Below are 12,583 nucleotides of genomic sequence, written 5' to 3'. Positions count from 1 at the left end.
TTTTTCTAGAGTAAGAATGGTCAACAGGCTATAGGCCACATCAACATTCTATCACACGTTAACGTCGAGGGATCGATTTATAACAAATCGATTATACTAGTGACTAATTTTTTACTTTTAAAATTTTAGTTGGGAAAACGAAAAAATTATTCAAACTTTAGTGACCATTTGTGTAGTTTATACTTAAATTAAAAAAACGAAAAAAAAAAATTGAACATTTTTTGGAGTATCAGAATCGAGGAGCCCCAATATGTTTGGGTCAAAAACACAATTTAATGAAGCACACGTTGTTGAAAGGCTTATTCAGAAAAGGCCGAACCAGGAACAAAGCCCAATCTTCGTCAATATAAACAATGTGAAGCATTATGCCTCAAGGGTTTTCTGCTAGCCTCACACACCATCTTCTTTCAAGAGCGGTCTACCATCGAAACCAGCCTTTGAGCTAAATCAGCCGCATTTCACCGGGATGGTTAGTTTCTTCTTTCCCCTAATCTTTGGTTTTTTGATGATTTATGCTTCATATGCACTCTTTTTATCTTTTCCATTTGATTATTCTTCGGCTTTTTTTAAGTTCTGAACAAATGTAGTCCTGCTTTGTCTATGAAAAATTCGCTTCATCGTTCTTCTATGATTTGCGTTGTTCATAATCAGATCTTGTATCTGCGCTTCACATAAATAAAAATTAATATAAATTGGCAATATTTTGTAATGTAATCATAGATTGATTCTCTCTTCTTGTTTTACTGTGTAGCTTTTTTTAAAAAATTGCTAGATTGTTTAAATCTGATTATTTTAGTTTAACTTTCTTATCTGTGAATGTGCGGTTTAGCCCTTGTTGATTTAGAGGTTCCTTAATTTTCTGCGTTGAAAGAGTAGAACATTTGAGCTTCGTTAACACTTTTTATTTTCCTTTGTGGTACAGGCTAGAGGGTTGAAGAAACATTTGAAGAGGCTCAATGCCCCTAGGCATTGGATGCTTGACAAACTGGGTGGTGCCTTTGTAGGTTTTTTGCCTCGATCCTTTTACTTCCATACTATTTTACTGCAGTTTCATCTTTTTTATCTCTTCCTGCTCGATACAACTATTCCACTTTAATGATTTTTTTTCTTATAATCCTGTTATGCAGGCTCCAAAGCCATCATCTGGACCACACAAATCCAGGGAATGCTTACCACTGATTCTCATTCTCCGAAACAGATTGAAGTATGCTCTCACATACAGAGAAGTTATTTCTATTCTCATGCAGAGGCATGTTATGGTGGATGGGAAGGTTCGCACAGATAAGACCTATCCTGCTGGTTTCATGGGTATGTTTCCTTTCTCGATATTCATAGATGGAGTTGGTAATGTGATACACGTATTCAAATGAATGAAATGTGTTTGGTTTGATTACTCTGATCTGTACATGTCTTCAGGATCCTAACATCCGTTCTTGGTCTTCACTAGTCTCATTGACTGATGCTTTTATTCTAATTTATGGATGTACATGATGAGATGGGCAATGTTCATTGGCATGGGATCTTACCCTCTTGGATTGTTCCCAGATTAGCTTTAGGATATGCCTCCTGTCTCTCTGCCTTTCTGAGATTTTTCTGTTCAAGTCTTGTATAACATACTTGATCACCTTCTTCCAGATGTTGTGTCCATTCCTAAAACAAATGAGGACTTCCGTCTCCTTTATGACACCAAAGGACGTTTCCGTCTTCATGCCATCACTGGTGATGAAACCAAGGTTTGATTTATAGCAGTCAAGTATTTCTACTTTCTTCACCCTGTAGGTATAAAAATGTTGTTCGTTTTTTCTGTTCTGCAGTTTAAGCTGTGCAAGGTTCGATCTGTCCAATTTGGCCAGAAAGGTATTCCATACCTCAATACATATGATGGGCGTACTATCCGCTACCCGGATCCTCTTATAAAGGCTAATGACACCATCAAACTGGACCTCGAGAGCAACAAAATTGTTGATTTCATTAAGTTTGATGTTGGAAATGTTGTCATGGTGACTGGAGGAAGGAACAGAGGCCGTGTTGGAGTGATTAAGAACAGAGAGAAGCACAAGGGTAGCTTCGAGACTATCCATGTTCAAGATGCTGCTGGGCACGAGTTTGCAACTCGTCTGGGCAACGTCTTCACCATTGGAAAAGGAACAAGGCCATGGTTATCCCTTCCCAAGGGCAAGGGTATCAAGTTATCAATCATTGAGGAAGCTAGGAAGAGGCTTGCAGCACAAAATGCTGCTTGAACATTAGCATACGATATCCAGAAATGTTTTGCTGCTGTAGTTTGTTCTGGAGTTGATAGATTGCTTGTTTTCTGTTATGAGTAAAATTTTGAGGACTTTTTTCTTGCAATTTATGTTGCTCTGGAGTTAACATTGTTCCTTTAGGTACCGTTATCTTACTTGGCAAAGCTAAAAGGATGCTACAATAACGTATAGATCGACTCCTATAATAGTAATTTATTCAACATATTTGTTGCCCATATATAGTAGAAAATCTCTGAAGCACTATAACAACAAAAATTGTAGCATCACGTAGTTGACTAGAAGTCGAAAAAAATGAATTTTTTGAGTCAGCTTGACTCGATTTATAATTTTATAAACCTGATCTGATTTAAAAATGTGTTTTTTTTACAAAATTTGAGTTATAAAATAAAGTTAGATTAATTTGAATAATTTAAATTTTTAGTAATTAGTTGATTGATTATAGAAAATTGTTTAAATTAGAATCGATTAGTATTATAATATTTATAATTAAACTTAAACAAAAACTTGAATAATTTGTCTTGAAAAATGTTAAAATAAAACTAATTTAAAATATTTTAACTCGATTAGTAAAATAATACAACGTTATTACAAGTAATTGAAGCATGAATCCAATGATTTTATGAATGGAATGCAGATGACATAGGAAACCGAAAGATGAAGATTATACAAGTAGCTTTCAAAGCTTACCTTGTCCTTTTTCGAACCACATATGAGGAACATGTTCTGATATCTTTTTAAATGGCTTCAACCTGTAAACTTTATGTAATCCCTTGATAATTCTATCACCTATCGGTGAAAGTGATATATAAAGTTGTGGAGATGGTGGGGATCGTTTTGGATCGTCAGATAAGACATTATGTGGTCGAACATGGTTGAAACACGTCATCAGGGGTGTGACGAGCTCGTGGTTTATCCAATTCAGCAACCTTTTGTGGTATATTGGGCCACTACATTGCCACATGCGTAATCAAAATAGCTGTCACGTGTGAATAACTTTTGCTTGCACGAATCCTCCATATCATATTATACTTTGTTTTCTTCCTTCCTACAATTGATCTCTTAGCCATTTTATTTTTATATTGACTCACGTTCTCATAATATGAGAATGGTTCTAAAAACATCAAAGTTTCAAATGAGCCTTGTATGCATCACTCAACATTGTTCCTCCACTTATTAAGTAACACAGTTTACCAAAAACAAAGCATTTTACTTTCTCTTACATGCCAAAGCTAAGGAGTAGTTACAATGATATCCTACAACCACACTTTATTTGCTCCTACATATAGTAGAACATCTCTGAAACAACAAAAGATAGAGCGTTTAGATGTGGACCATACAAGCATCACGCTCCCTCATTGAGGAGCATTTGATCAAAGTGCCACACACCTGCAAATCAATTGCAAATGACAAAATAGTTCAAACATCATCCAATGATTTCATGAATGGAATGCTCTGATGACATAACAAGATGCAACATGTAGTTTTCAAAGCTTACCATGCCCTTTTCCAACCCGCCTCAGTTGAGAAACATATTCCGATATCTTCTTAATGGCTTCCACCTATAAACTTCATATACTTAGAAACCAGGGTCGTTCTAATGATGTTTTTTCGTTTCGGATATGAATGAAAGCTAAGGTTTGGTTGAGCTCACCTGCTTGGTTAAAAACTCGCTTTCGACGAAATCCACCATCTGAGCATCATTGTTTTGCTCGGCCACCTGTTATTCATCAATGAAGTAAGACCAGTTGATTAGTTGTGGATTCAAACACTTCATCTACGCCTACGGCTATAAGTTTCGGAACAAGTAGTATTACATTGTGAAGGTTCAGAAGCTTCTCGTTTGTCAGCTTCTCCAACGACAATGCTAGTTCCATAGCTGAACTCATTAAGAAATAGCAGAAAGCATGAGATACTTTCAACCATGAATCAATTAAGAAATGGCAATCAAGGGAACAATGACTGACCATATAGTGCATCTCCCTTCTCATAATGTTCAAACTCTGATGGCGGCGTCAGAATCGAGTGTAGTTTTACTCTTCCTCCTCGTTTGTTCTAATCAAACAGTTGACAAATTGTATCAGATGCTTCCAAATGAAGGTGAAATCAACCTAAACTATATAGACATTAAAAGAAAACCTGATATTCCATTAGCTTCTCCGCATGCTCTCTTTCTTATATGTACTGATAAGCATGTTAGTGATACATGTATATGTGTATTGGTTATATGAAAGGATATATGTTTTTTATATGATATGATATTATTAATTGTTTATGCATCGATATGAGTAGAGTAATATTATATGTTTTATATGTCTCACTAAGTCATTGACTTAGCGTATGAGTGTTTCACACGTAACTTTCGGAAAGTGAGAAGATACGCTAAGAGGAGCAAGACAGGTCAGCATCTTCCTTACGAAGATCAGATCAGAAACATATTGAATAAATGTATTTTGTTATATAGAATTTAGTTGGCATGTAATTACAAGATTTGAATTGAATACGCTCTGATCGGTTTTGAAAACAATTTGATTGTATTTATTAATGTAAAGTACTCATTTTCTTAAATAATGTGTTGAAAACATTTTGATGTTTCGATATAACAAATTAAGTTAAATGAATTTTAAGATTTTACAAAAGATTTTCTAAGTATGATCGATATAATTATTCAAATATAACAAATTACTCCAAGTCTTTCAAAGTTCATTTTAATCCTTACTAAAGTGTAAAAAATATGTTTTAATCTTTTAAACAATTTTACAAAGTATTTGGAGCCTTAATCGAGCCAAAAAACATTTCTTAATAAATCTCAAACCAAAATGGGCAGATTGCCCAGAGGGAACCGATTCCCTCCCAGGACGTACCGATTCCCCCTGAATGGTTTGGCTTCGAGAAATAACAGATTGCTCAGAGGGAACCGATTCCCCCCAGGGGGTACCGATTCCCCCCTTGTATAACGGTCGAAATATTTAAATTTTTACACTGCAGGAACTGATTCCCTATGAGGGGGTATCGATTCCCCCCACGCTCCAAGCAGTTTTATGAATTGTTTTTACACTTAAACGGCTCTATTGACTCAACTAATCATCCCCAACATTTAGAATCAATTAAAGGAGTATTTAAACAAACTTTGGAGCCATTGATAAAAAACAAGAAACGACAATCAACAAGAATCAAGAGAGAATCAAAGAGAAAGCATTAAACCTTATGTTTGAGCATTTTCAAGCCTATTTCATTCAATATTCATTTTTGCTTTCAAGAACACTTATTGTGCTCAATTGTATTATTCTCGAGTGTTCTTTCTTTGTTCTAGAATTGTGCAAACATCTTGCCTTGTGAGGATTTTCTTGTAAGTTTGCAAAATTTGTATTGTTCTCTTTGGGAGAGAGTGTTCTCAAGAATTTGGGGTATAATTCTTGAGGGAGTTGTAAGGTTACTCTTTGTCCTCAAAAGAAAGAAAAATTAGTGAATTTGTGGAAAATCCTTAGTGTGGATAGCTAAGGTAGTGGACGTAGACTTTGGTTGAGAAAGTCGAACCACTCTAAATCGCTGTGCAAATATTTTTCAATTTTCTGCAAAAGCTTCCACCAAAATTTTTATTGCCAATTCACCCCCCTTGGCCTATTCCGTCGATCGATTTGGGAAGAGTTACATCGATATTCAAGTCATCAATGGCTGGCGCTTCAAACTCCGACTTCGTTCTCGATTCAATGCCCGTCGACAAGCCTCCTTTCTTCAATGGAGCTAACTATGCCTATTGAAAGAATAGAATGATGTACTTCATTCAAGAAAGTGACATGGGATCATGGAATGTCATAGAAGATGGATAAATCAAACCTTCAACTCACCCAAGATTATAGAGTGAAGGAGAGACAAAAATGTTTCAGCTCAACTCCAAAGCCATCCATATTATTTTTTGTGCTCTTGGACCAGATGAATATGGAAGAGTTTCATCTTGTACAACCGCCAAAGAAATATGGGACAAACTACAAGTCTCTCATGAAGGCACCGACAAGGTAAAAGAATCTAAAATTAGTCTTCTAACTAATAGCTATGAAAATTTCAGGATGAAACCGGATGAAGACATCAAATCTATGACGGATAGATTTTCCACGATTGTCAATGGTCTCAAATCATATGGAGAGATCATTCCAAATGAAAAGCTTGTGAGGAAGTTGGTTTACTCACTTCCAAAATCATGGCAATCAAAGAAGACGGCAATCATCGAGGCTAGGAACTTAAAGTCCTTAACCCTTGAAGAACTAATCGGTTCACTCCTCACTCATGAAATGATGCTTCAAGATGAGGTAGACCTCGATAAGATTGATGAGACACCAAAGGAGAAGGAGAAGAAGAAGAACATTAGAGTTGCTCTTAAATCCACAAAAGATGAGAGTGATTCGGATGAAGATGACGATGACGATGATGAGGAAATGACATTATTTGCCAAACGGTTCAGAAGATTAATGAGGCCCAACCAAGGAAGAAAATTCAAATGAAATGATGGTTTCAAAACTGAACCAAAGGAGAAGAACCCGATCATTTGCTACGAATTCAAAAGGCCGGGGCATGTCAAATACAATTGCCCTCAATTAAAGAAAAAAGATCAATCAAAGAAGAAACACAAGGCTCATGTAGCTACATGGAGCGATGAAGAAGGCTCCGATGAAGAGGAACAAGAAGTAGCAAACTTGTGCTTGATCGCTATCGGGGAAAACTCTCAGGTAACCTCTAACTAATTCGATTTGGATGATTTATCTTATGATGAGTTATTAGAGGATTATAATGGGTTGGCTTCAGATTATAAGACTCTATTTTTAAAATACAAAAATGATATTTCAAAATTGAAAAATGAAAACAGTCTTATGTCCAAAACCAACAAGGAGCTTGAAAGTAAGATTAAAGAATTGCAAATCAAAATTGATGATTTTGAAAAGAAAAATAATGATTTGCATAACTTACTTTCAAAAGTTCATGATGATCATCAAACGAAAATTGATGATCTTAAAGTTTCTTTTGATAAAGTTGGAACAAAACGTTTTGGAAATGGAGAAAGTTCAAACTCCAACTTTGTTAGAAAAAGTTTTAAAAATTATAATCATAGAGGTCCCCGAAGAACCTCTAATGTAAAAATCGTTAGAACTATATGGGTTCCTAAAGAACTCATTACTACTAAAGATAAGGATATCCTACACAAATGGATACCTAAGGGGACTAAGATTTTGGAAACTAATGAATATGGACCCAAAAGAATTTGGGTACCAAAAATAAAAAATTAATCTATGTTTGTAGGAAAAGGAGCATTGCTACAAGGCACGAGAAATAAATTCAAACTCATGGTACCTTGATAGTGGATGCTTAAGACACATGACCGGAGACAAGAGCCGGTTCATAGAGCTTAATGCCAAAAATGGAGGAGATGTGACTTTTGGTGATAACTCAAAAGGTCACATTGAAGGTATAGGTAATATCTCTTCTATACAAATTAAGAATGTTTTATATGTGAATGTATTAAAGCATAATCTATTGAGTATTAGTCAATTGTGCGATAAGAGATTCAATGTCATGTTTGAAACTAATGGTTGTAAAGTCATTGACATTGCATCTAATCGGATTATGCTTGTTGGTCATAGAATAGGAAACATATATATGGTGCATTTAGATTCTATAGATATGACTAATTTATGCCTAGTTGTTAAGGATGAGCATGATAGTTGGTTATGGCATAGGAGACTAGGACATGCTAATATGAGTGTTTTGCAACGACTAATTCAATGAGACTTAGTTAGAGGGTTGCCAAAGCTAAAATTTGATAATGATAAAATTTGTGATGCTTGTGCTAAAGAAAAACAAAAGTGAGTTTCTTTTAAATCCATTAATGACGTATCCACTAGTAGAGTATTACAATTGATCCATTTAGATCTTTTTGGGCCATCTAGAACTACTAGCTTGGGTGGAAAACAATATGCATTTGTATTGGTAGATGACTATTCTAGATATACTTGGGTTCTATTCTTAAGTACTAAAGATGAATCATTAGAAAAATTCATCACGTTCTCAAAAGTAATCCAAAACAAAAAGGTTACTTTATAACTAGTGTTAGGAGCGATCATGGAACTGAATTTGAAAATCTTGGATTTACTGAATTTTGTAATTCTAACGGTGTTAGCCATAATTTTTCAGCACCTAGAACCCCTCAACCAAAAGGAGTTGTTGAGAGGAAAAATCGAACTTTAGAAGAAATGGCTAGAACCATGCTTTGTGAAAACAATTTGCCAAAATATTTTTGGGCGGAAGCCACAAATACCGTTTGTTATATTATTAAACGAGTAATGATTAGGCCTATTTTGAAGAAAACTCCATATGAACTTTTTAAAAATAAAAAGCCTAACATTAGCTATTTTCATCCTTTTGGATGTAAATGTTTTGTTTTAAACAATTGTAAAGACAATCTTGGAAAATTTGATGCTAAAAGTGTTGAAGGAATTTTTCTGGGTTATTGCTTAAATTCTAAAGCTTATCGAGTATTTAATAAAAGAACTTTAGTTGTAGAAGAGTTTATACATGTTGTTTTAGATGATAATCCCCTTCCGAGGAAGGATTCTTGTGTGAATGATGATGTAGGTATTATAAACATAAATTACGTTGGACATGACGTTGGAGAACCATCATCAAAGGAAGAAACGAAAGATGAGGAATCTCAAGATCCTCTCGAGAATTCAACCATTGAAGAAAGGGAAGTATCCTACCCAAGGTATGTCAATGATGGTGAAATAATAGGTGATCCATCCAAAGGGGTAACAACACGATCTTCTCTTATAAATATTTGTAATTATATTGCATTTGTCTCATACATAGAGCCTAAGAATATTAAAGAATCATTAAATGATGAACATTGGATTATGGTTATGCAAGAAGAGTTAAATCAATTTGAGAGAAGTAAAGTATGAACATTAGTTGAAAGGCTTAGTAATAAGTCTACTGTAGGTACTAGATGGGTATTTAGAAATAAGCTTGATGAAAGTGGAAATATAGTGAGAAACAAGGCTAGACTTGTTGCTCAAGGGTATACTCAAGAAGAAGGCATAGACTATGATGAAACATACGCTCCCGTAACTAGGATGGAAGCAATTAGAATGTTATTAGCATTTGCATGTTTCAATGAATTTAAACTGTATCAAATGGATGTTAAAAGTGCATTTTTAAATGGTTTTATAAAAGAAGAAGTTTATGTGGAACAACCTCCTGGTTTTAAAGATTCAAAATTTCCAAATCATGTTCTTAAATTGAAAAAAGTGCTTTATGGTTTAAAACAAGCTCCTAGAGCTTGTTATGAAAGATTGTCAAACTTTTTAATTGAAAAAGATTTTTCAAAAGGGAAGGTTAACACTACATTGTTTTTAATGCATAAAGGTAAAGATTTATTAGTAGTTCAAATTTATGTTGATGATATAATATTTGGTTCTACTAATGATGTTCTTTGCCAAGAATTTTCTAAGCTAATGCAAAGTGAATTCAAGATGAGCATGATGGGGGAGCTCTCATTTTTCTTGGGACTCCAAATCTAGAAAAGAAAAGATGGCATCTTCATAAATCAAGCTAAGTACGTCAAGTATATGCTCAAGAAGTTTAGACTGGAAAATGGGAAACCTCATGTCACTCCAATGAGCTCATCAACAAAGCTTGACAAATATGAATGAGGTAAATGTGTGGATGTTAAATTATATAGGTCAATGATTGGTTCTTTGCTTTATCTAATCGCAAGTAGACCGGACATTATGTTTAGTGTTTGCTTATGTGCTAGATTTCAATCATGCCGTAAGGAATCACATTTACTAGCTGTTAAGAGAATCTTTAGATACCTTAAGGACACTCATAGTTTAGGACTTTGGTATTCTAGGGACTCTAGCTTTAGCTTGCATGCTTTCTCTGATGCGGATTATGGAGGATGCAAATTAGATAGGAAAAGCACCTCCAGTACTTTCCAATTCCTTGGAAATATACTGATTTCTTGGTTTTCAAAGAAACAAAATTGTGTTGCGTTATCTATCACTGAAGCGAAATACATTTCAGCCGGTAGTTGTTGTGCACAAGTTTTATGGATGAAACAACAACTTTTTTATTATGGAATTGAAGTAGGTACCATTCCTATCAAGTGTAACAATACTAGTGCTATTTGTCTCACTAAAAATCCCATCCAACACTCTAGAACTAAGCATATTGAAATTAGACATTACTTCATCAGAGACCATGTCGCTAAGGAATATGTAGTTCTAGAATTTGTTGATATTTTGCACCAATTAGCAGATATCTTTACAAAACCTTTAGATAAAGAAAGATTTTGGGCACTTAGGAGAGAATTAGGTTTAACTGACCTATCTTCACTTAGTGTTTAAATTAATTTTAGCACTTTTAAGAACAATGCTTATAATAATAATAATAATTTTGATTGCATTCTTTGCTATTAGTTAGGGGGAGTTTATGATTATTAGTGAAAATTAATTTTATGTTCAAATGTAGTTTAATGATAAAATTGATTGATTAAACATGATTAATTTTCAATATATGAGTTGCTAATACCACTAGAGCAAATTAATTTAGCATTTTGAGTGTTTAAAATACAGATTTTTGAATTTTAATGCAGGAGGAATCGATACCCCCCACGGGGTCTGTTAATAAACACCCAAATACCCTATTTTCTCAAAACCCTTTTCTCTCATATCTCTCGTTGTTCACCTCTCCTCTCTCACCCCATCTCTACATTGCTTCAAAATAACGTTTTCTAGTCGGAATTACTTCAAATATCATCTACTAAACCTGCTAGCATCATTAAAATCGTGCAAACAACATCAAACATCAAAATCTACTCAATCTTCAATTTTCAAGGTAATTTTTCTAAACCCTCTATTTTATTGATTTTGAACATAGGACTAGTTTTAATTAGTTCTAGGTTGAAATAAATATTGGGCATTGCTTATATATTGATTTAGAACTATAATCTACAACTAATTTCATCAAAAACAAAAAATTGATCGAAATTTTGAGATTTTCAAAATTTTGAAAAAAAAATTGTTTTGTTTTTCAAATTGTTGTGTTTTGATTTAATTATGAAAACTATACGTGTATTGACTTTCAAACCTTGTTTTCAAACTTAGATTTCAAAATTGCCCATTAGGATTATTTTAGAGAACCTTGAAATATTACGGACTCAATTGAGTTTTGAGATTGATTATATTGCATACATGTGTTTAGAATTGTAGGTTACTCTCTATTCCGATTTTCTTAAGTTATGTCTCATAAATGTTCTAGGTGATCCTCTAGTCGATCAAACCAACCACCAAACTCACCTCCAAATCCACCTCCTATCCAATAATTTCCTAATCCTAATCCCGATGATCCAAATATGACCATTCTTAATTCGTGCTTCAATGAACCAGGTCGTAGACAAAATCTCCTCTTTAGGTATTCTCAATATTTTGAATCCTACAAAATTCGGGAAGAAAGAATCCCATCTCTCAAAGCTATGTTAGACATAAATTTTTCGATATCTTCCTACCCTACAAGAGTGGAAATTGATAAACTCTTCAAACTTGAACCAATAGTTTATCATCAACTCATTCAAATCTTCTATTATAATACCATTTGTGTTCAAAACCGAGGTAAAACCGCAAACATAGGAATTCGATCCTATCTTCTAGGAAAATTCTTTTATATTGACCTGGGATACATAGCCAATGCTTTAGGATTAGATAATGACGGCTTAGAAAATGAAAAAAAAATTGTAGGTTCTATTTATAAAAGAAGGGATAATGCGAGTGTATTAGATCTCCATGATCGTTTCCTTCATCTAATGATCTCTTGGTGGTTTCGACCATCCGGAGGCAGATACTCCACTCTTCGAGCTTTGGATCTTTGGTGGCTACATTGTGTCCAAAATAATCTTAAAATAAACCTACCTTAGATTATCATTGCTGAAATTGTCGAAATCGTAAACCTTGTTCCTAACAAGAAACTCTGTTCATCTCTAGTTTATGGTTGTATTATGAGTAATCTGTTATCTAAAGTTGAGCTTAGGGTTGGCCTTGATGCTGCTTTTCTACTCAAAAATCAAATCAATCTCTTTTCATTAACAAAATCGGGATGGAAGATAAATGAAGAAATTGGTCTATGGGTTCGTACCAGTGAGCAACCTCCGGAAGCTGACGAAGCCGACGATGAGCCGGAGCATCACGACGAACAAGCACAACAAGAAGATCAAGTGCCTCCATACTTCCGATCATTTATGGAGAATCTTGATATGAGGTTTGTATTCATCGAAT

The 12,583-nt window shown here is 34.4% G+C and overlaps 2 protein-coding genes across 3 annotated transcripts; one reads left to right on the top strand and one right to left on the bottom strand.

The window, feature by feature from the left end:
* Positions 1–329: 329 nt before the first annotated feature.
* Positions 330–2,352, top strand: LOC120214058 (40S ribosomal protein S4-like). Its single transcript, XM_039212054.1, has 5 exons — positions 330–469; positions 923–1,000; positions 1,128–1,308; positions 1,636–1,733; positions 1,815–2,352. The coding sequence occupies exons 1-5, from the start codon at positions 467–469 to the stop codon at positions 2,241–2,243; spliced, it is 789 nt and encodes a 262-aa protein (XP_039067985.1). The 5' UTR covers positions 330–466; the 3' UTR covers positions 2,244–2,352.
* A 79-nt stretch (positions 2,353–2,431) lies between these two features.
* LOC120214059 (ferritin-3, chloroplastic-like) lies at positions 2,432–4,457 on the bottom strand. 2 transcript variants are annotated; one of them, XM_039212056.1, is made up of 7 exons: positions 4,404–4,457; positions 4,232–4,319; positions 4,082–4,143; positions 3,919–3,984; positions 3,763–3,826; positions 3,605–3,653; positions 2,432–2,443 (listed from the first exon to the last, which is right to left on the bottom strand). In XM_039212056.1, exons 1-6 carry the CDS (start codon positions 4,413–4,415, stop codon positions 3,610–3,612), a joined length of 336 nt encoding a protein of 111 aa, XP_039067987.1. In that variant the 5' UTR covers positions 4,416–4,457; the 3' UTR covers positions 2,432–2,443; positions 3,605–3,609. The 2 variants fall into 2 exon arrangements, with proteins under 2 accessions (XP_039067987.1, XP_039067986.1); XM_039212055.1 differs by lacking the exon at positions 2,432–2,443 and having other exon boundaries at positions 3,562–3,653.
* Between the last annotated feature and the right edge of the window lie 8,126 nt (positions 4,458–12,583).

The sequence above is a fragment of the Hibiscus syriacus genome, unplaced genomic scaffold (genome assembly GCF_006381635.1).
Source record: "Hibiscus syriacus cultivar Baekdansim isolate YM2019G1 unplaced genomic scaffold, ASM638163v2 tig00110050_pilon, whole genome shotgun sequence".
Lineage (NCBI taxonomy): Eukaryota > Viridiplantae > Streptophyta > Magnoliopsida > Malvales > Malvaceae > Hibiscus > Hibiscus syriacus.
The sequence above is the reverse complement of the archived record's forward strand: the minus strand, read 5'-3'. Positions and strand labels throughout refer to the sequence as shown.